At 41.9% G+C, this 24,173-nt stretch overlaps 1 protein-coding gene across 1 annotated transcript in view; it reads right to left on the bottom strand.

Moving 5' to 3' along the window:
* Positions 1 to 24,173, bottom strand: part of ATXN10 (ataxin 10) — a 162,101-nt gene that overhangs the window by 17,287 nt on the left and 120,641 nt on the right. The window contains exon 10 of the mRNA XM_055329051.1: positions 9,332 to 9,395. Coding sequence (XP_055185026.1) covers positions 9,332 to 9,395 — 64 coding nt within the window. The remainder of the gene's footprint in view (positions 1 to 9,331; positions 9,396 to 24,173) is intronic.

Here is a 24,173-nt window from a genome sequence, read left to right on the forward strand (position 1 = left end):
TTTAAAGGTCTATTTGCCAAAACACCTGAATGACGAAACGGCCCACTTTTGTGAAAGCCTCATTCATAATAGTTCAGGGACTCCTCCAGCCATCAGCTCCAGGCCCCGGGAACCGGTTGCTAGGATACTATAAAAGCCACATAAACAGGACTTCTTCCCTCTTTCACTTTGAATGGCTCCATTTAGATGCATCTGTGTATGTGTGTGTGTGATGGGGGGGGGGCACTGGGTGGCAGTGAGGTCCACTCTTAGCAGCCTGGGAGCGGCACCAGTGCATTGTCCAATCCTCACCCGTGCTCAGCTCGCTCCTACGGCCCCAGGGAGGCCTCCTTTAACCTGCAGGCCTGTGTGTGCGCTTGTTTGCTTTGGTTGGGAGAAATATTTGGTTTGCACATCTTCAAATGCATTATGTGAAGGGTAAGAGAATCAATGGGAGGCTTTAAAAAATGAAATTAAATCACTAGGAAGTGAAACCAAAAGTTTACCTTTTTACATTAAAGCAGCATTAAGAGTTTTTCTAGTGTTTGTCAGTTCAACAACTGAACAAATAATCACTGAATGTTTATCAGTTATTTAATACTGGGGACTCAGAAATAAATAGAACATAGCCTCCAGAGGGAGGATAAGATTCCCTAGCAGTTCACTGCTTTGGACATTAGGGTGGGCAGCGTGAGGTATTACAGCAGAAATGCATCATTCTGTGACTATAGCATAAGCACTTCTTCAGTGTGGAAATGCAGATACCTTTCTAAAAAATTTTTGTTTACTTGAGAGAGTGCACGAGAGAGAGCATGAGTATCAGCAGGGGCAGATGGAGAAGCAGGCTCCCCGCTGAGCAAGAAATGTGGGGCTTGACTTTCCTAAGAGCCTGGGTTCATGATCTAGCCGAAGGCAGATGCTTAACTGACTGAGCCACCCAGGCGTCCCTGTTATGTCTTGTTTAAGAAATCTTTGCCTACCTCAATCTAATAACCACACTCACCTACAATGCCTTCTGCCCCTGGGAACTCCTGTTTTACCTTTCACACTGAGGTCTGTGATTCATCTTGAGTTAATGTTTGTGAACAGCGTAAAGTGAGTAGTTGGTTACTTTTTCCCTATCACGGATACTGAATCAGTCTAGTTCTGTTTATGGAAAAGACCATCCTGTTCTTGATGAGCTGCAGGTGGGAATCAGTTTTTGGATTCCCTACTCTGTTCTGTGATATGATTTTTATTATCACAATTAAGTCCAACCACTGATTCACAGTGCAATCATGGATGAAAACTCACATCTCTCAGAGGAATTAACAGCTAGAATAGGGCATTTGTACGAGAACATTTATTTGTTGAAAAACTAGATGCTGGGCACTTTATGAACATCACGACCGTGTGAGGGTGGGGCCCATTTTATAAGCAAAGAAGCTAAAACTTGCACAGGGTAAATGAAGTGCTTACAAGGGAACAAGAAGCAGAACCTGTGTCCAGCCCCAGGGCAGCTGCTCCTGCCACCATGCCACACTTCTTTAACACGGGGTCAATGGGGAAAACACTGTCTGCTTATTATTCCTGTAAACTGCTACATTTCTGTACACAAATAAAACTTAGAATTGAGGTGTTTCAATGCTAAAAAATAAAAAAAGAATTAAAAAAAGGAAAAGTGAGAAAGGAGGGGAAGAAAGTGAAATAAAAGATCAGAAAAAAAAATCCTGTTTGGACTCTCATTCTGTGCTTGTCCCCTCCCCCTCCAATAAAAACAAAACAAAACAAAACAAAAACCCACATCAAGAACAACTGATGAAAATACAGATCAAAAAAGAAAGAAAGGAAAACATTTCAAATAAAGCTCAGCGGTTTCTATTTGGAAACAACACCACAAAATCCCACTTGCCGCAATGAACTGACAAATAAGATATTGACTCTGTGGCAGCAGAGCTGGGATTTTCCGATGGCATCTGCTACTGTGTCATTACTGTGGGTGACCCACAAGAGAGTGAACAGCTGGGCCCTGGCTGGACTTGTGCCCCAGGAGCAGCAGCGGTGAGCGGAGGGCAGTCCTTCCTGGTTAAGCACCCCTTTGACGTATCTTTTCCCTGAACCTGGATATCCCCCCTGGCCTCCAGAATCTATCTCCAAGAACTGGAGCCTTATTCCTAGGTACCCAGCCTGCAGAGTGGGGTTCACCCCTAGTTTGCTCTGATAGGAGGACAGCCAGCCTGAAGTTCCTAATCTGCAAGGAGGCAAAGAAAGTGGAAGTCTCTCTCACAGGTCCTAAGCACGGATCTCCCATGGGGAATGAGGCCTGTGTCCCATGGGTGTCACCATGTCCTCATCCCCATCCCATGGAGGGTGGTTAAGTACGTGGGCATGACCAGCTGACCCAGACTGATCGGAGCACGGAAGGATTTTTATTAACTGATATTTCAGTTCACATCAGCGTTGATTCCTTGTCTAAGCACACCCAAAAGATGTAGTACTTTTTGATATAAAATACTGAAATCAAAGTTCAATAAAAACTTGGCTGGTGTTATTTAGAAGAAGGGGTGAAATCAAACAAGTCTGAAATAATATCACTGCTGAATCCAGCTTACTTAATTCACAAAAGAATTCTAGTATTTCTCTTGTGCTTCAAACCATCCCTATTCTCACCAATAAACCATGCTGCTATCTGTTCACTGTTTTACTCATTCATCTACCCATCCAAGGAGTATTTACTGGACGTTCACTATGAGCCAGACAGTGGCATATTATACTGAGGTCAAAAACAGAAAAAAAAAATGGTCCCTGACTTCACAGAACTTGGCCCAGAGGGTAACAGAAGTAAATGGACAAATATGTAATGACAGACTGATAAGCTGACAGAGAAGATTCTAGGAGGGGTGCCCTGACCACGCTGGGCCCCAGAACTCTTGGCTGAAGAAGGCACAAAGGGAGCTGGGCACATGGCACGAGGAGGACTGATGAGGGGAGGGCAGTTCAGGTGAGAGGTCAGTGCAGGTGACTACCTGAAATGACAATTAGGTACATCTGAAAAGCAAAAAAGGAAAGCGTGTCTAGGGGATGCTACAGAAGGGAAGAACAGCTCTGGATAAAAATGAGAGGCAGGCAGGGGCAGGATCATACAGGGCCCTTCAGGATGTGCTGGAGAGTCTGGGTTACTTGAAGCACAATGTGCAGCCCTGGAGGTTCTGTAAATGGGGCACGTTTGTGAGAAATGATGTGGGGCAGGGAGAGTCAAGAGGCAGAGAGGAAGGGTCCTGTTTTGGTTTTAAGAAACAGCACTGAATGGGGGATCCCTGGGTTGCTCAGTGGTTTGGCGCCTGCCTTTGGCCCAGGGAGTGATCCTGGAGTCCCGGGATGGAGTCCCACGTCGGGCTCCTGGCATGGAGCCTGCTTCTCCCTCCTCCTGTGTCTCTGCCTCTCTCTCTCTATCATGAATGAATGAATGGATGAATGAATACATCTTTAAAAAAAAAAAGGAAAAAAGAAATCGCACTGAATGGACTGAATGGATGGGGAAATCCTTTTCTCCCGAACACCCCATGAAAAGGAGGGAAACGGAGTTGGGAAGCCACTTTCCACTGGCCCAGGCCAGGTTGACTAGACCGTGCTTGGAGTGGTGGGAAGGAGATGGAGGGAAGTGGATGGACCTGGGAGGTGGTCCAGAGAGAGAATCAGTAAGACGATGACTAACTTTCAAGGCAGGAGAATAAAAAGAAACAGTATCACAAGTGGCTTCCAGATTTCTGACCTGAGAAACTGGATGGATGGAGATATTCCCCAATCACTGAAAAAGAGAGGGGATGGTTTTATGGGGACATTAGCAGTTCAGCTTTGGACATGCTAGGTTTGGAATATCAGTAAACATACAAGCAAATGTTATGCAGGGTATTAGAAATATGTCTGAGACTCAGCAGAGAGCTTTGTTTAGAGGCTGAGTTTGGGGGGACACAGGTGAAGAAGTCTTTAAAGCCATGTCAATACCCAGAATACAACTCCATGTCACCAACCACAGTAACCAGACTGGCCCAAGCTACTGCCATATCTGGCCTGTATGATTTCAATTGCCTCCTTATAGGACTCCCATGGGTGGGATTCCTTAGGACAAGATGCAGAGTGAGATGAGCACTCCTGAGCTCTGTCTGCCAGTGTCCATAAGTGCTCCAACATTTAAACGCTGTGTAGGACGGGAATGTAGGACAGGAAGCAACAAAGGAGTCTAAGAAGGATCTAGAGACATGAAGAAACCTACAGAAGGTACTATCATGAAAGTCAAGAAAACAGCAGTATTTTAAGGAGGAAGTGATTAATTCTTTTGAACGGAGTTTCAACACGATGAGAACAAAGTACACTGACTCTGCCAACATGGTGATGACTGGTGATAGTGAGCAAATGATGAAGCTTATGAGCCCATTCACTTATCTACATGCTTTTTCAAGGATCCACTGGGTTTTTAAAACAGACATAAACCCTCAAGTACAAAAAAAATTTCAGACGCTAAAAGGCAAGCAGAAAAGAGGTAACAGGCAGGGCCATGGCTTGTGGTTGTGTAAGGTGGTCTAGCAACTAACAGCAAACCCAAGAAAGTTGACCCTAAGCTGACAATGACAGAAACCAACAATCTGCCCTGCATAATCTCCCAAAGCTCAGATGTTGATGCCCACAAGTACCTCTTTAATGGAAAGTAAAAGTGAAAATGAAAACAGAAGGCCTGATTGCAAGTTTAAAACGTAGGTGTACCCATGGATCCCCTTTCTCTACCTCAAGAGAAGACTGGAAGATTAATTCAATGATAAGGATAAAACAGAGATACTCTGGCTTGGAGGATACCAGATACCATGCTAGAAACAGTGGAATGAAGTGAAAGTATGCACATTAAAATGTAGAGATCCTGAAGCTTTCCAATAAAAGGGTGGAATCAGGCATATATTTTCAAACTCAACCAGCTCCTTACCAATCGCCCCACTTTAAAGGACATTCTGAAAAGACTTAAGGCAGAAGGCAGATGATCCCAGCTGGATAAACAGAGACAGAGATATAAGAAGTAAAGGGCAGGGAAAGCAGATTTAAATGAACACTGACATTATCGGGTTTAAAAATAGAATTAAAGTGGGTAACAACAACAGCATGTAAGTTGTGGGCCACTAAATAGTCCTGGGGCGGTGGTAAAGGTTTGAGAAATATCAGACTTTCCTTAGTTAATGATGCATGTTGTAATTTTCCCAGGTAACTATTAACAGAATAGAAAAAAGAATAAAAAACATTTGAACTAGAAAAAAAATAAAAATTGAATTACGCAAAATATTCTAAAAGAAAGCAAGCAAGAAAAAAATATAAGGAGAGGCTTCAATATAAATATATCAACAATTATATTAAATATAAATGGGCTAAATACAACAGCTAAAAGGCAGAGATTGTCAAACCAGATTAAAGAAAAAACCCAAGTACATGCTGTTTACAGGAAACAACTCTGATACAGAGAATCTGAAAATAAAAGTGTTGAAAATGTTATACCATTTGGTATATATCAACCAAAAGCAAGTTAGAGGAGCTATATTACTATCAGGTAACAAGTATTTTTAGAGATAATGAGATTCAATTTATAACAACAGGAACATTTCTCAGGGCCTGACAGCCAAGAAAGAAGCAATTACGTTAAAAAAAAAAACTATAAAGATACGCTTTTGCCTAACAAGATTGCCTCAAAAGATACAAAGGAAAAATGTATGTAACTAATAGGGAAACGACAAATCTATAATCACAGACTGATATTTTAAAACTCTCTGTAACTGATAAACCAAAGTAGAAAAAAAATCAGTAACAATACAAAAATTTCACTAATTTGACGTATGTGGATAAAATGCTGCTCCCCACTACTGGGGAACATTGCACTACTTTTGCAACATAGAATAGTTGCAAAAAAGGACCATACACTGGGTCATAAAGCAAGTCTCAATAAATTTCATGGGACAAAAAAGCATGCACTCTTTGATCATAACTAACATTTATGCTAGGAATCAATCTCCAAAAGAGAACTAAAAAATTTCTACTTGTTTAGAAATTAAGAAATGCATTTCTACATAATCCAGGGGTCTAAAAAGAAACTGTGACAGAAATTAGAAAACACTTTAAACATATGGTAACAAAAGTAACACATACCCAAATCTATGCAATGGAGCTATAAAAATACATAGAAAAGGATAAAAGTTTAAAATTAAGTGCCTTAAATAAATGAACAGATATACCACATTCATGGTTTGGAAGACAGTACTGTTTAGATGTCAATTCTTACCAAATTGATTTCAGTCAATGCAGTTTCAATGAATAACTTAATATGTGTGGATTTAAATAGTTTTTGTTGGTCAAATTGGTTTTTGTTGATTTCATGTGTATCATGTGTATGATTTCATCATACATGGATGTGCCCATAAATACATAAGCATGAATGTGTAGAATTTGACAAGCTGATTCTAAAACTTTTATGTGAAAATACAAATGACCAAAAATAGCTGTAATGCTCTTTAAGAAAGAAGAGACAAGTTGGAAGGATTGACTCAACTAATATCAAGGCATGTCAGAAAGAGGTAGTACTTAAAGAATATGATATTGGTGTAAGGATAGACAAAGAGGTCAATGGAAAAGAAAACAGAGTCCAAATACAGACCCACATATATTTGGATATTTATGATAAGGACAGCACACTACAGGGATCCCTGGGGGGCGCAGCGGTTTGGCGCCTGCCTTTGGTCTAGGGCGCGATCTTGGAGACCCGGGATCGAATCCCACATCGGGCTCCCGGTGCAGGGGGCCTGCTTCTCCCTCTGCCTGTGTCTCTGCCCCTCTCTCTCTGTGACTATCATAAATAAATAAATTAAAAAAAAAAAAAAAAAGACAGCACACTACAACTAACAATGCATGTTCTTTTCAATAACTAGGCTGGGACAATTGTATGCCCATATAGAAAAATACTAAAATAGACCCCTAATTCACATCATACACAAAAACCAACTCTAAGTGAATTACAGACCTCAATACAGAAGGTAAAACTATCAAGTGTTTAGAATATAATATAGATTATCATCATGATCTCATGGTTGGAAAATACTTCTTTAACAAGATACAGACCCAAAGAACTAACCATAAAGGAAGAGTGATAAATTTGACTAAAAGTTAAGAACTTCTGTTATTTAAAATACACTATAAAGAGAATGACAAGATAAGTCACAGAATAGGAGAAAGAAAACATTAGCAAACATGCAGTTGAATTAAGAACTTCTACTTAGAATATACAAAGATCTATTACAAATAAATCATGGAGAAAAAAAACAATGAAAAAGTGGGCAAAAGGTTTGATCAAGCACATTTTATGTACACACACACACACACACACACACACACACACACAATCCAAATAGCAAAGAAACATGTTAGAAGATGCCCAGCCTTTTTAGTCATGAAGGCAACAATAAACATGATCTGTAGTCTTACCTATAGTGGCATGAGGGGATAATGCAGGTGGTATACAAGGGTAAATCCTCATGTCATAATAGATTTATCAGAATCTATATACATATCAAGAAACAGCAAAGCAGCAAAGCACATTCTTGAGATGTACAAAAGCAACTGCTAGAAGAACGGACTAGAAGTGAACTGAAAGGGTGGAGAGTGGAGCCAGAGACCTTATTATTCTCTCATTCAATACCTCTTGGCATTAAAAAAAAAAGTATTATTTTGCTTAACAGAAAATATAAGAAAGGAAAAAAACTTAAGAATGGGTGGGGGAGAGTGAATGGGAGGTGAGGAGGCAAAGTCAGGGTAATGAGAGAATTCTATGGCAAACTTGCCTGTGAGCAAGAACAGAGGAACGCCATGGAAGGCACCCTGGTGCAGTTTTATTTTGTCCTTTTCGCTCTGGCTACTAGCAAGGCCGGGTTCTAACTGATGGCTCACATCTAAAAACTGTCTGGGCTCTAGTGCTTCTTCACTTCTGATCATTCAGACTAGTGATAAAAACCTTTGCTCACTAGGAGGTCGATTCAGGGAACATGAAACTGTGTGTGAATTTCTTTTTTTCATAATAAATCATCTTTTTCTTCAGGAAGCACACCAACTGCAACTGCACTTGAGCATTCTTGTACTGCTTTCTTTTTGGGGAGCTAAAACAAATTTCAGAACTCTGTAAGGAGCAGAGCCTGTTGTGCCTGATTATAATGCAGTGCAGTGAACTAACTCGGTTTTTCCTCAAAGACGAGTCTTCTGAGGCTGTCTTTTCCCGACTGAGCTTATAAACGGTTTGCTCTTTAAAATCAGAGATTTTCTTCTATTGCTAATCAGACAAATGACAGTATCTTTAGCAGAATAACGAGCACATCTCCATCTACGTACTTTAAATACATGATTTTCATCAGCCTCTTTTCTCTTCTCGACAGAAGTCATAGTGGGGGTGTTCTGTAAATGCCCCTCTACCTCCTGTCTTCTCAGTGCTAAGCTGGGCTGCTCAACTGTCTTGCAGGTGGTTATACTCTCTGTCCCTCAAGGGGTTCTTATTCACCTCCCCCACCCCAAATATGGACAACTGGCCCAAGGCATATGGTGGCCACAGTGACGGAGGGGGCTGAGTCTGACTCTCTCCGGGGAAGTCTTAAACATATACAGAATATCTCTCAAACCAAAACAGGCTGACCCTGGTTTCTGATTCATCATTGTTCTTGATAAGTCTCCTACTGTGCCACTGAGGTCAGTGGCAGAGAAAAAGCAGGTTCCCTGTACACCTTCCAGCAAGGGTGGTCACCCAGGCAAGGGCAAGAACCAGAGCCCCCAGCTTCAGTAACAGAGGGTCAGAGGACAGAATCCATCCAATATGGGTACCTGGTGCCATGGAAATGTTTCTCCCCATCCCTGGGGACTCAGAGTGTCGCTCATGCTTCTCTTGTCACTAAAACATTGCTAAAATGGTTCTTCCCTAAGGACTGGATACTTAAAAGAGTATCTAGAGCAAAACAAAAACAAAAACAAAAAACAAAACAAACCCTGAAATTCTTCACATTTCCTCCAAGGGACACACACAGTTTGCTAAGGCAATGTTGGCACCCAGCCACACACACCGGAACCGTGGATGGGTGCTCTATCCCCAGAGTTTAAAGGCACTTTTGAGGAGAAGGTTAGTTTAGAATGTTCCACTCGTTGTGAACACTCTAGCTCACTATACTGCAGACCGCAAGAGCACCCTAACTTTGAGAGAGTGGCTTAGTTCTGAGGGACAAGCACACAAGAAAGCCAGCTGGCCGTACCCTCCATGAGCCCCAGCAAGCCCCCTGACTGTGAATGGATGGTCAAAACTCCCGAAGGATACAGGGGTTGCTGTCATCAATGCTGCAGCTGTCTAGGATCAAGGGAATGCCGTCCAGCTCGTTTACCTGCAGAGAAAGGAAAAGGCAAATTTATACACTGAAAAAAAAGCTTGGATCATAGTCAGAGATTATAGAGGATTTGTTTTTCCTTTTTATTCCGTATCATCACTATGATACAGCAGCACACTGTTGTATTTCAAGCCACCCCATCAGTTGCAGCAGAGTTCCAAACGTGACCTTCGACCTTGAGGCAGGCAGACACAGAGCGTAGGCATCAGTGACTGACCTGCCCTAATGGAGTCAGATGATAAGAGGTCAATTAACGGATGACCTCTCTCCTCCCCCTTCTCCAGTCCAATCTCCTGCACCTCTCACCCCCTCAACCCCCGACAACTCAGCCTGATACCCGTGTTCACCCCTTCTCAGCCTTCCAGTGTGCTCGTGGTCTTCCTGATTCTGCTAAGTTACACTACGTACATACGTTATTTCTACTTTACACAGGCTGCGTGTGTTTATCGTATCATTCCTGCTTTTATGATCTGTTAGTGTTATATTGGTTTTACCTGTGATTTGGTATGTTATTTTTTGGGAATGAAAACACTCAAAACATTTCTCCATGTTAATTAAGGGTAATTTTTTTTTCCTTCCTGCCCTTTTGGCTTATGAGTCTTCAGAGGAATGCTCTACTTTTGGATATCAGGCGAAACTTCTTTCTGAAATGCCTACACCAACCCAGAAATATTTTATTTTATTTTTTTAAAGAATGTTACAGTTCTTTTTTTTTTTTTTAAGATTTTATTTATTTATTCTTGAGAGACACAGAGAGAAAGAAGCAGAGACACAGGCAGAGGGAGGAGCAGGCTCCATGCAGGGAGCCCGATGTGGGACTAGATCCCAGGTCTCTAGGATCACACCCTGGGCCGAAGGCAGGTGCTAAACCACTGAGCCACCCGGGTTGCCCCAGAAATATTTTAAAATAGACATATAAACAAAGCAGATATTTTATTTTTTTTCCCCATTCTTCCTCAAAAATGTTGGGGCAACTGGAAAGTCATATAAAATAGGATAAAGTGGATCTCTTCCCAATACCATCCACCAAGATAAACTCCAAATGGATTTGAGTTTATTATAGTTTAGTAGTATTACTAAGTGCATAGTTCAACCTTGCAAACGGTGAGCACGCTGAGATACCACTTCTCATGCACCGGGATGGCAAAGTGGTGGGTGATGGGGAACTAGGCATCCTCAACGCACTGAAGTGAAGTGTGTGCTGGGTGGCACAGCGCCCGCGGAGGGGCTACACATGGTGAATGAAGCAGATGCGCACATGTTATCACTCTCTGACCCAGTTGTCCCAGTCCTAGGACATCACCATCACCTCAAACAGCATTGTCATACGAAGTTATGCTCCACAGGTTATTTACTGCAGCACACTTTATATTTTTATGTTTTACTGAGATTCAATTCACACATGATAACACTCAACCTTTTAAAAGTACACATTTCAGGGGATTTTAGTTTATTCACATAGTTGTACGACCATCACTGCTTCCTAATTTTAGAACATTTTTATTATCTCCAGAAATCCCCTCATTTCTTCCTCCATCTACCCTTTGGCAACCACTGATCTTTCTGTCTATGGATTTGCCTATTGTGGACGTTTTGGATAGATGGGATCATTTGACATGTGGCCTCTTCTTTCAGCTAGCACAATGCTTTCAGGTCTACCCATGCTGAAGGATGTATTGGCACCTCATTCCTTTTTATGGCTAAATAATATTCCAGTGTTTGGACAGATCTTACTCATCCATGCATCCGCAGAGAGACATTGGAGGTGTTTCAATATTCTGGCCATTATGACAACGCTGCTGGGATCATCTGTGTACATGTTTCTGAGTTGATGTTTACATTCAATTCTCCCGGCTATATACCTAGAGGGGAAACTGCTTAGTCTTGGTAAATCTTCACTTAACAATTTGAGGAACTGCCAGAGTGTTTTTCAAAGTGCTATACTATTTTCTATTTCACCAGCAACCCATAAGCATTCCAATTGCTCCATATCCTTCTTGACACTTGTTTAACCATCCTGGTGGGTGTGAAGTGCTGTGTTATCGTTGTTTTGATCTGCATTTCTCTGATAACTAATGATGTTGCGTACAGCATAATGTATAACAACAAAGATCCTGGAACCAGCTCAAATGTTCACTCACACAGGCTGGTCGAATGAATTATGGCCCGATGCAGGAGATGCAACTGTGAAAGTGTGTGGGGAAGACCCAGTGCACCATTATGGAGGGACTGCCAGATTTAGCAGTAAGTGAAAAAAAGCAAAGTGCAAAATGTGAACATTTTAGGTCACAAAGGAGGAGAAATACACAAATTTTCTTTTATTTCCCAAAAGACACAATGAAGGGTTAAATAAAAAGCTAATAATGGTTATTATCCACAAGGGATGAGGAGGGAATGAGACATGAGAAACAGAAATGGAGGCGAGGCTTCTGTGAATGTACCTGCTTATACAATTCTGACTTTGGGATCCTGAATATATTTTATATAATTTCTGACAATTAAATTTAAAATGGATGTTAACTAGTCTTACAGTGTTATTTCACTATATATACAAATATTAAGTCATTATGCTGTATACCTGAACATAATATATGTTGATGATGCCTCAATAAAAAAGTTAAACTCACAAACTTATAAAAAGAGAAAAGAGAAGTAGATTAATCTGATGACATGTAAAACAAAGAACACTATTTCACAGAACTAAAAGAGTATTTGACTTTACATCCCTGGTGAGATGTATCCTAAGCTCAGAGAACAGCCCAGAAATCTTCAAACAGCATTCAGCTTAATTTATTCTGAACTGTTATTTATATATTTAGTTTAAAGCAAAGGGGTAATTAATGTTACTAGGAACTAAGATTTTCAGCATAAAAAAGAGGTATCAAATCCAGATGACAATTTTACACATATAAATTAGAAATACTACCAAGATTTCATGGTGTATTTTTCAATTTCTAAAAAACACTGATTTCCAAACTGCCCAGAAGCAACAGCAAGTAGCAGTGAGCATTACCAGGATCAGATGAACTACAGATCTTTCTCAACCTAAAATGGGATTATGTCCCAATGAACCCATCATTATTAAACTCAACCTACTGAGCATCACAGCTTAGCCTGGCTGACCTTAAGCGTGCTCAGAATGCTCACAGTAACTACAGTACAACAAAATCATCTGTCACAAAGCCTATTTGATAACAAAGTGTTAAATATCTCATGCAATTTGCTGTACAGAAAGTGGGACAGAAACGCTGAAGAGTACAGCATGGCTGCTGGTGAATCAGTTGCTGTTGACCCTTGTGATTGTGTGGCTGACCAGAACCTGTGGCCGCTGCACTGTGTCACAAGAGCAGAGCATATTAGCCTATCACCAGCCCCAGAGAAGATCCACACTCAAAATTCTAAGTGCAGTTTCTATTGAATGAGTTATTGCTTTTACACCATTGTCAGGTTAAAAATTCCTAAGTTGAGCCATCATAAGTTGGGGACTGTCTGTAAATACATGTCCTGGTGGAAGACAGCAAGCAGACCTCCAACTGCATGCGATGCACACACCCACTAAAGGATCACTGTTACTGACCGTCCTCAGTTTCACAAAGGCAGAGAGGCAATACATCTAATTTCTATACTTTTTTCTAGACACTAGAGATAGGGTGAGAGATGAATTTAATAAACGTTTAGCACACAAGGCAACAACAAACACTTTCACGTTTCCTTTCATTCTGATGATGCCAAGGTAAGCATCACTTGGCTCTATTTTTACTGAGAAAGGAAAGGGGGGCTCATGAGTCAAGTACCCTCCCCAGGATCACTTAACTAATGGGTGCTATTCAAAGTGGTCTGGAGACCATTGGCAGTCTGCGAAAACGACCAGGAGAGGAAAAGGTCCAAAACCATGCTAACGATTTAATAGCATTATGCTATGTCCCCTGAATCTTATAATAACATTTAGGTTTGAATCTTCCATGTCTTTTTTAAGATTTTTATTTTTCTAGTAATTTGTATTATATAAGCATATTGGTCCAGGACGGTTTGGGGAAAAGAGTGGTTCTTCAGCACAGACAGTCTGAGGAGCACTGGTGGGGAAACTTTAACGGCACGTGGAAATTTTATGGCCAAACTGGTAGTGGCCCCACCTGAGATTATATTCAAAGCTTCCCAAAGCAATTCTTACACCGCACATCTCCAATACCTGCCACGCATCAACTAGCAGGACTGGGGTGCTAACAATGACATCTCCAATGCCTCTGCCCTGGGGTGAAGAGGAGGGATCCAGAAAAGGAGCAACTGCCTGGTCACCGGCATAGTGATGAAGGAATACCAACTGGCCCTCCAGGCCTTAGCAAATCAGTGATCTAAATCCTTCTGGAACGTACCAAGAAGAGCTTGGTGTCTGACACAGGGAAGGCCTCCCTGAAGAAGTGACATTTAGCTCAAAGTGGCTAAATGGACAAATCAAGGGGGCTGTGGAGAATGTTTTGCAGGGAGAAGAGCATGTGCAAAAGCTGGGAGCTCAGAAGGAACATAGAACCTTCCAGGGAATGGCCAGGCAGCACAGCACTGAGATGAAGAGCAAGGACCATGGAGCCAGTGTGCTGGGGTCAAAGCCTGGTTCTGCAGCATTGCTGAGCTGCGTGACTTTGGGTATGTTATTTAACCTTGGAGATTGTGTTTTCTTGCCCATAAAATGGGAGGATGGGGCTCACTTCCAAGGGTGGTTGTGAGAAGGGACTAGATTGCTACACAGACTAGCGCATGGCCGGTGCTCCGTGATGGCAGGAGCTCATGATACCGTTAACGGGTTCAGGAGCTGGGAGCAAGAGTGGAGCTCTTGAAAGGAGGAGTAAGCAGGAGGAGAACTTCCATGTAGCTGAGAGTTCACAATCCTACTTTGTATTAGGAAAAACAGTAAATTTATTTTCAAAAACCTTTTTTGTGTATGAGAAATAAAGCCATCCAGGATCTATTATTTGATGCAAAAAAAAATAATCTCATTTTCTTGGGGAGGGGGATACGGTAGAATTCTCAGGTATGCTAAATGGCTAAGATTTCCTTTGAGGGAAATGAAATCACGTGCAAAAGTTTGAGATTTAGATATGCAGTAAGGGTGAATTAAAGAGCTCTTGAAGATCATGGGTACACTAGAGTCGTGGCTGAACTGAGGGCATGCTTTCCCAGATAAGAATTTCTTGTTCATGCTGCTCCATTATGAAATGAGACAAGATAAATTTTTACAGAGATTCATTAAACGTTTTTAACATAAATGATCTCTAGACAAGGATGACAGTGGCATTATGACAAATACACAATCATGTATTTAGGAATGAACTCAGGTTACGTCCCTGGGATAAGAACACACAGATGCCAGCCCTTCAGGAGTGGCTGATAATACGACTGTGTTAGGACCAAGCTCAAGTTTACCGCTTCAGCTACGCGTATGGAGCTCCTGTCTGGGGCAGGGGAGAACAATTAGGAAATTAACAAGTATTCTTCTGTTCACACTTCATAAAACAAGGAAGCTGTTTGTTTTCTTACCCTAACATGTTGGGAACTGATTCTAGACCTATAATAAATGAGTCACAAGCTGTAGTTCATATCAAGGAGCCAAGCTCAGTCAACGCTTTCACAAGGTAACACATCTCAACAAGACAGAAAATCTGGCTTAAACAAACGAACATTTAGCCCCTGGAAATAAAGAGTAAACAGAAGGACAACTAACTGATTTGCTAACTCTTCCCTCCCACCTTGGCCAATCATCCCAGAGAATGTACTCTGCCAAGTAGGCCCACCTATACTATCTCAGCTCCTCTGGGAAAATGTATTATATGGACAGAAAACAGAGCCTCAACTATTTTAGCTGCTCTCACATCAAACGGTAAATGCAAAAATCCAAGAACCCGAAGAAAGGCAAGTGCGCGATACCAACACAGGACATAATCTCCATTAAGTATATAGTGAATTAAGCTTAACTGACATTTGGCAAAACTGTGTTCACAACACAACTCCTCAAAACAGATACAGACACAAGTAGGAAGATGATTAGAATCCTCATTCAGAAGTAGATCAATGATCAGCAGGGGTGCCACAATACTCCAACAAGACCTCCGTGGGGATGAAGCCGTCCTCAGGCATGCTAACAGCCATGCACAGGGCCTGGAGCCCAAAGGTGGTGCTGGATGAAAAGGACCATCCAGTCGGAGATGTGGGTGCACCTGCCCATGGGTCAAGACTCCATTATCACCCCAACCACCTGGAGGGACAGAGGATACTTTGGATGCACAGACCTACCCGAGAATTCCAGCTCATCCTTTCAGCCATGGAACCTTGTGGAGGTTTCTGAACTTCAAGTCTAGACTTTATGTGACAAGGGGATCACACCCACCTCAGAGGGTTACAGGGAAGATCCGTGAGAAAGCATCCAGCACAGCACCCCATACATAATCTGGACATAATCATAATCAGCAGCATTTGTAATATTGCTGTCACCTGGTTCAGAGATTCTGAAGGTTTCCTTCACCACCATACTTGCAAAGGGCTGGACATGGCACTCCTTTACCAAACACAAGCTGTGCCTTGGCAAAGCTCCAATATATAAAGATTTATACTGATAAAGATTTTTATTTGAGAGAGAGAAAGTATGAATGGGGGCGGGGGAGGCAGAGGAGGGAGCCCCAACATGGGGCTCAAACCCAGGACCCTAGGATCATGACCTGAGCTGAAGGCAGATTCTTCACCAACTGAACCACCCAGGTGCCCTTAAGATTTACATTTCTAAAACCAGGAAATTTGTAGATATGGTGACTCTAGGTTAGGCCCATGTTTTTCCTGGCTGTCTCATGAGCTGAGTCCCACAAACACACAGTATCATTCATCTCCATGTTGTGCTCATTTCCATGGTGTTTTGTGCAGCTTCACACTGGGCACTTCACGACCAAGCTGCTGCTGCTACCAGAGGAAAAAGTCATGGTGCTATTACTCAGGAAGCTCCAGGATGTTTATAAATTCTGCATTCTGCAAACAATCTTTAATCTAGAATGCAAAGCCTAAGGCTAGGCCAGGGGTTCACAACTTTGGCTCCACACTGGCATCACTTGTCCTGTGGTCCCAGCCCCAAACAAAGAAGTCCCAATCGTGGAGAGTTGGACAAAGTCCTCCAGCGATTCCAACATGCATCTGAGCTGAGAATTCCTCACCGGTGCCGAGTCCAAGAGCACCCAGTGAGCCAACGCCTGGGACCCAGTGGAAGCCCTGAAAGGAGCCCCTACAGAGGAGCACACTGCCCTTTACGTTTACCCCTCTGGTACTTTCTTTTTCCAATTACTAAAGCAAACTTTGAGGAGCTATGACTAACCTGCAGCAGACTGCAGCTGCCATTGCACAACCACAGACAAACCAGGGTCAGAACGTCTGCCACCTTTGCTGCTCACTCCCAGCCTCTGTCAGCCGGAGCTTCCTTGTGCCACTTACTAACCGTCTCTCCTTTTTTAAAATCAGTTGCTCTAGGGTTTAGAGGATGCATCTTTAACTTGCTGTGGGCTATCAACAAACAATATTACACTGTTTTCCATACAGTGTAAGAGTCTCACAACTGGATGCTCCACTTGACGCTGGGGCAACTGCTTGCATACATTTACTTCTACATCTGCTATACACCCCCAAATACACTGCTGTTATGATTGATTCAAGGGCTGGTGCCTTTTAAATAAATCTGAAAGTGAGGATAAAGGTATTTTGTTTTTAGTCACATATTTAACTATTCCATATTCCAGTACCTTCGTTTCTTCGTACAGTCAGTCTCCATCTGGCAGCATTGTCCTCCATTTGATACAACTTCCCTCAATACCCTTCAGGGCGCAGCTCTGTTAACATCAAATTCTCATTAGTCTGGAAATGTGTTTATTCTACTTTCATTTGTGAAGGATATGTTAGCTGGATATGGAATTCCAGACTGAGCACTTTCGCATTTTAGAGATGTTACTCCACGGACTCATGTGTGTATCATTGTGCAAGAGAAGCCTGCTAGGGGCACCTGGGTGGGTCAGTGGGTGAGCATCTGCCTTTAGGTCAGGTAGTGATCCTGGGGTCCTGGGATCGAATCCCACATCAGGCTCCCTGCAGGGAGCCTGCTTCCCCCTCTGCCTGTCTCTCTCTGTGTCTCTCATGGATAAATAAATAAAGTCTTGGGTCAGCGCAGCAGAAAGTTCCAGCATTGCAGAAAGGTGAACCAGAGCCAAAGGGGGTTCTTCACGAACATTAATAAAATGCTAAAAATCCCAGGAAGGCTAATGAAGGAAGAAAAGAGAAGCATCTATTTAAACAAACAGAATGAAAAGAGATAAACAGCTACAGAAAAACATAGAATAAAATATTATGAATTTTATGAAAAAAAGCAAGAAATCTAGGTGTAATGGCTATCTCTGAGGAAAATGGAAAACACCAGTGTTGACACAATAAATAAAAATCTAGAATAATTTAAATACTTAAATTATTTAAAGATATGAAAATGACCCAAGACTCAGTGACAAAAACAAAGAAAGACCCAACGGCTCTCCAAGTGAGTGCCACGAAGTTTTTCAGGACCACATAATGTACTATGTGTGTAAGCTGTTCCAAAACAACAGAACAAGAGAGAAAGCTTCCCAACTCATTTTAAAAGGCTACTCCGACTTGGTTCAAAACCAGCATTAGCTAGACCACGATAGGAAATTACGGGCCAATTTAACTAAGAATATATACCCCCTTCCACCCAACCCTCACAAAAAAATCCTACCAATAGTATTAGATGAACCAAATTAAACATGCTATAAAAACGCACCACGATCCTAACATCGACCAGAAAATCTACAGTGTAATCGTCCTCATTAATGTACTAAGAATTACCTAAATATTACAGAAAAAACATCTGATAATGGTTAGCAACTATTTATATTTTAATTCTCAGAAAACTGGAGAACCTTTTTAACTTGAAAAGGCTAGGTGCCAGAAAACTGTAGTGTCATACATGCTAAGAGAATATTTAGGTAGATCCCAAGACCAGAAAAAAACACAAAGAGACAGTCTTCTTATTCTGAAGTACAAGAAATAAACTCCGCTAAATACTGCGATTTCAAAAGGTCTTTGGAGCATTCTGACTCTGGAAATCAAAGAGGGAGCCAGAGTGGCATGAACAGTGCACAGTCTCACCGTCAGAGCAGAAACAGTGGAAGAACAAAAACAGAAGACAGCAATCAGGCTACTTCAGGTGAAGGAAGAGTGATTTATTTATTTAATTTTTTTTTTAAGGAGTAGAAGCTGAAATCTTAGAGGATAGATTACCTAGATATAAAATGGAAAATAATTATCTAGAAGGTCAGGATAAGAAGATCTAAAGGGAAATGAAAATGCACCCAGTCCTAACTGCTCTCAGAGATGGGGTAGATGTTTGAGTTGTTTCTGGAACAGGAACTGTGACTGGGCCCCACAAAGCCTAGGATGGGAAGGAACATGGGCTTGGCTCACTGGAATTGCTCAAAGAAGCAGGATCCAAAAAAAGAGTGAGGAGAGAACCCCTGAATGTCACAGGCCACCAACTGTCACAGACTAGATGAAGGCCTAGAGAAGCAGAAATGAAGCCTTTCTGCATCACACTCCCTCAAACTCCCTCAGACAACACAGACTTTCTGCCGTTTGACAGCAAATACTATTAAGTGCTGGTTACTGCGGACACACTTTTCCTTGGGGAGAACCATTAGCAGACTGGGAACTGGCTTGTCTAACTTTGGTGTGGTGGGGGGGCAGTGCTCTGATAAGCCTGTGCCCTGTTAACTCTTCTCAAATTTCAGAAGTGAGGCATGTCAGAGATTCAGTACTGGGGTTTGTGAACCTGCGAGACCCTAACCCAGGTTACAGCAGGTAAAGCAGTCCTGAACACAGGCAGGCATAAGGAGCCCCTCCAGGTGGGACTACACAGAGTAAGAAATCAGAGAGGATACATTTTAAACTTCAATCTCTTTGAATTTTAACTCATACGGGCAGAGAATCTGACTTTAATATCTCGGACTTTAATTTAAAATGGAATGTAATCTTTGGATTTGAATGTCTCCATGGGAATTTGATAATGAGATAGAATTAATATTCAAATTTAGAGTATCTCTTGTGGGCATTTTATTATTACCATTGAATTTAGTCTCTTAATATGCAATGAATTCTCTGCCTTGAGGTCAAAGTGACTTTGGAGTTAATTTAACTCATGGATTGATATGACCCACTTAAGAGTCTGCTGGGGGCAAAATCTCCACTCTCCACCAGTGGACCAGGAAAAAGAAAGGAACATGGTTGGTATAAGCAAGAGGGGCCTCATAATAAAGGTGGGAGCAGAATGGTCCTAACAAGTGAACTTCTCTCCGAAGAAGGGACACATCCTTGGCCCAATACATTAGCAGAACAACAAAACCCAGAAACAAAATCCAGAAAGAATCCTGGGAGAGGCAGACATCTGCTCTCTTTATGCTGTAGAGAGAGCTGTACTAATCTAACATCTGATGGCCTCTCTGGGTCCTTCACTAGCTCCTTCCCAGGGCAGTGACGATCAGACTAGTGAGTCTGGTTCTATGAAGCCCATGGTATACATATGTATTTGTTTGACTCTTTCATTAGACTCTGGGGTTTCCAGCTATACATTCACTCCTTACACCTGTGCCTTGCCCTCAAGTTAGATGCCAGGGACTAGTTGTTGAAAAAATACATGTATGTGAAGGAGGTAAAACAGCTCCAATGACTGACCCATGCATACACCCACAAGTATACAGGTAAACAAGTCCTGATACTTGTGAAACTTACAGCATAGGGGGAGTGCAGGACGCATACAGGAGATGCATGAGCAAGAAATAAGTAAACAAATAAAAACATTACAGATGAGGATCACTCCTACAAAGGAAATAAATAGGATGATCAACTGGAGAGTGACAGGGGAGGCTCTATTTTAGACAGGGCAGCCAGGTAATACTTTCCTATGAAATGGTGACAGTTGAACTAAGACCCGAGTCATAAAAATGAGGCAAGCACTCAAAGATCCAGAGGGAACCCAAATCAGACTTACTAGTGGAAAGAACTGAACATATCTGAATTATGCAAAGAAAATCTGTGTGGCTCTGTGCAGGGAGCATGGATAAAATGGTAGGAGATGAGGCTGTAAAGAAAAGAGCCAGAGCCTATTGAATGAATAGTGGTTCTCAAAACTGAGCCCCTAGAGCAGAAGCATAAGCATCACTTGTTCTTTAAAAATGCAAATCCCGAGCCAACCCCAAACCTATTGAATCTGAAACTCTAGGGTTCAGCAGAGAGCTGCTGAAAGAGCTTTCAGATAATTATGACGCATGCTGAATTTTAAAAATCACTGGTACAGGGCAGTGGTTCTCAACCGTTCTTGTGAATCTGAATCACGTGGGGAAGCTTTTAAAAGTGACACCTCGATCCTACCACACATCAACTTAAACTGAATCTTGGGGGTGACGGTCCAGGCACATATACATATACGCACATATGTGTTCAAAACCCCCCCTAGATGATTCAGCTTCCTAGAATATAATCTTGAAGATTAGGAAAATAATTCAGATCTTTTTTCCTCAGTGTAAAAGGACCTACTGAAGATTTTATATAGGTGAATGAAATACTCTGATGCAGATTTTTGAAAAGATGACCCCTGGCTGCCATATAACAATGTGGGGAAGGAAGAGCAAGAGCACTCTGGGACAGCCTGTCAGAAAGTGCTCACTGCAGCAGGTGAGTGGAAAATTGACTGAGGCAGGGCTGCTGTGGTGCACTAGAGATTAAAACAGCAGCTGATGGGAGATCTGACAGGCATTGTTTTCTAGAGTGGTGGGTGGAGAAGAGAAAGGAAGACTCAAAGATTCTAAGTTCCTGGTCAGCCGGTATCCTTTACTGAGCTTGGAGACATCCAAATGACCACCAGCAATCACAGCTTCTATATTTCATTTATAGGGAGTGTGAGCTGCCATGTATCTCATTGTGGAGCCCGGGGGACAGGTCTGGGTTTGAGAGGTACACACAGTCATCACACACAGATAGATGATCTTTAAAGCCCGGGACTGGTGCCCTCCCTGAGGAGATGGCTGCAGACAGCGAAGGGCTCAGGACCAAGTCCTAAAGCATTCAAACATGTTAGGGGTCTCGGAAGAGAAATCTTTGTGCTTCTTCTATAGCCTTGGCATCATCACCAAATTCTGTGCCATCAGAGGATTTGAATAATCCAACACTAGATACTATAGGCAAATGTAAACACTTTCTCATGGAGTAATTTGTAAGAAATATGATTTTTTTTCTGGAAGGAATCAATAACTGAAAATAGACAGTGACAAGATTTTCTTTAAAAGTCACAGTGACCATGAGATTATTTGTCCAATGATCATTTTTCAGGATGACTTTTTAGAAGCTGATTTCTAAACCAAATTATGTGGAGCTGCCAATTTCTTCCCTTGTTAGGATTATAGGAATAACACATATGCACATACACACCTCACTAAACTGAATAAAAAAATACTTTCATTTCAACCAATTCATGCTGTTTCAGCCCAGGCCTCGAGAAGAACAGAAACAAACTTGACAGGATATTCAACTTTAAGATGGCTGATTCCCATTCAGTAAGCCTACCACATGCCCAAGGTTTTAAATAAATAATAAATAAATAAATAAATAAATAAATAAATAAGCGGGCCAGTTCTTTTTTTTTTTTTTTTTTTTGCAAAGAGCGGGCCAGTTCTTGGAGGTGGAGGCTGGAAGGTGGGCACGAAAGAACCAGGGGGCTCCCCATTCCTGAGACCCTCTGCCCCTCTCTGAGCACAAAGGTCTCAAGCAGGAGGGGAGAAGGAAAAAGGTCAGTTTCAACTCGCAATCACCACCCCGAAATCTCACCCCAACCCAGGTTGACATTTGAGGATCTGATCCCTTCCCTTATGGGTCAGGCCCCAGCCCTGAGGTAGGAACAGATCCCATCCACGAACATGTTTATGTATCAGCAGTTCTATTTGTTCAACTCACATATATTATACACATGTACGTTCAAAAACAAAGACCATCTTTATATATACACTATTCTATATTTTCCACATAAAAAAATTTCTCTAATAATGTAATTTTTAAAATCGTGTATATTCCATTACTACAATCTACCAAAATTTATTTAACTTCCCTTGTCTAGGACACTTGAACAATTTCTAAGCTTTTACAACAACATAATGAACATCCATATATCAGTATTTTTACTACATCACTGATAAATTGCCTTTGGAGAAATTCCCAAAGGAAAAACTACTGGATGAAAAATATAATCAGCTTTAAATCTCTTTGATACATGTTGCCAAACTGAGCCCCAAAGGGTCTTTCTACTTCTTATCACCCTTTGAACTGTCCACTTTATCCTTACTGACAGTGGGCAATTTTTTCCAAAGTTGCTTTTCTTAAATAGACAAAAAATTTTACTTTCTAGTTTCACTCTTATGATGATTAGAAAGGCTGAGCATTTTTCCATCTAAGCTTTGTGAAGGTTTTGCAAAGTGAAGGTTTTAGGAGGCCAAGGCCTATAATAGTAAAATTCTGCAGGCCAACTAAAAGACACCAGAGAGTTACACTCAGGGTAGGTTCTGCAAACTGAGTTGGTAAGAACCCCCAGGTCTTGCAAAGGGTGACCACATATGCATGCAAGGTCAGTCACCATGAGACAAGTCTTGGCCCAGCGTCCCACAGAGGACTGGGCCACCGCAGAGCCATGGCAGGGGTGAAAAGGTGACAGAGACTCATTCAGAGACCACACCCCATAGGTGAGCCTGGCCATGATACTGCAAGGCTGGGTACGATGGAAAAGAAGGACATGTGGAAAGTAAGCCAGGGACCAGCTATGTGGCCAGGCCCACTCAGAAAGAGAGAAGATGGGTACTCCAATTCCACAGCAAAACTCAACAGGGTGACACAGCAAGGTTCTGACAGAGCTCACAGAGAAACAAAGGAGTGTTTCTAGAAGAGCAACACTGAGACTCTTTCCCAAGTACAAAGGACAATGTGATTAATAAAAATATTTTTTATGTTCAACCACCAAATTCCAGGAAGATTAACAACTAACTTTTCTTTAGCAAACATCTACATCTGAATTTATTGCAATTTTCTCAGGAATTCTTCACCCAGCAGACAAAATCTTTGTTGATAAATGATGAATGAAATGAGCTGGTTTTAAAACAGCTTATTGTATTCTGCTTACAAGCCTGAAAAAATAGTAGTTGTTTTTAAGTGAGAAGGGAACGAGATTACACACGGTAGAAACTCAACGAGCATCTGGTAATGAAGGTGAAGTAACTGCGTGGCCACAAGATGTATGTGCTTCTGGGCTGGCCAATTACAGAACTACCAGAAACCTCAGGGCACGATGTCAGAAAGGTGTTTTTGACTGTATTAGAATGCAAAACATCTTCAAGTGTTTGGTCCAGGAGAACGGGGTCCAGAGGCTGCCAAGCATACCCCTTCAAAGGAGGGTGCAGGCCCTTTCCACAGCCCTGATACTGACGCCAGGTCCTCTACTTCTTCAGACCTCTACGTAACAAGGGGTGAGCCACAGGAACTCAGCTGAGTCACCTTGGTCTCATCTGAAACCCAGGCTAAAAGCTATACTGCAGAGCAGAGGGTGTCACTTACCTGGAGGGGAGGGGGGCAGGAAGGGAATGTCTTGCACAATAACCTGGCTTCCAGAGTGCTCCCTAAGATGGGCGATAGTAATATAATCCTCTTTATTTG

Source organism: Nyctereutes procyonoides, unplaced genomic scaffold (assembly GCF_905146905.1).
Source record: "Nyctereutes procyonoides isolate TBG_1078 unplaced genomic scaffold, NYPRO_anot_genome, whole genome shotgun sequence".
Classification (NCBI taxonomy): Eukaryota; Metazoa; Chordata; class Mammalia; order Carnivora; family Canidae; genus Nyctereutes; species Nyctereutes procyonoides.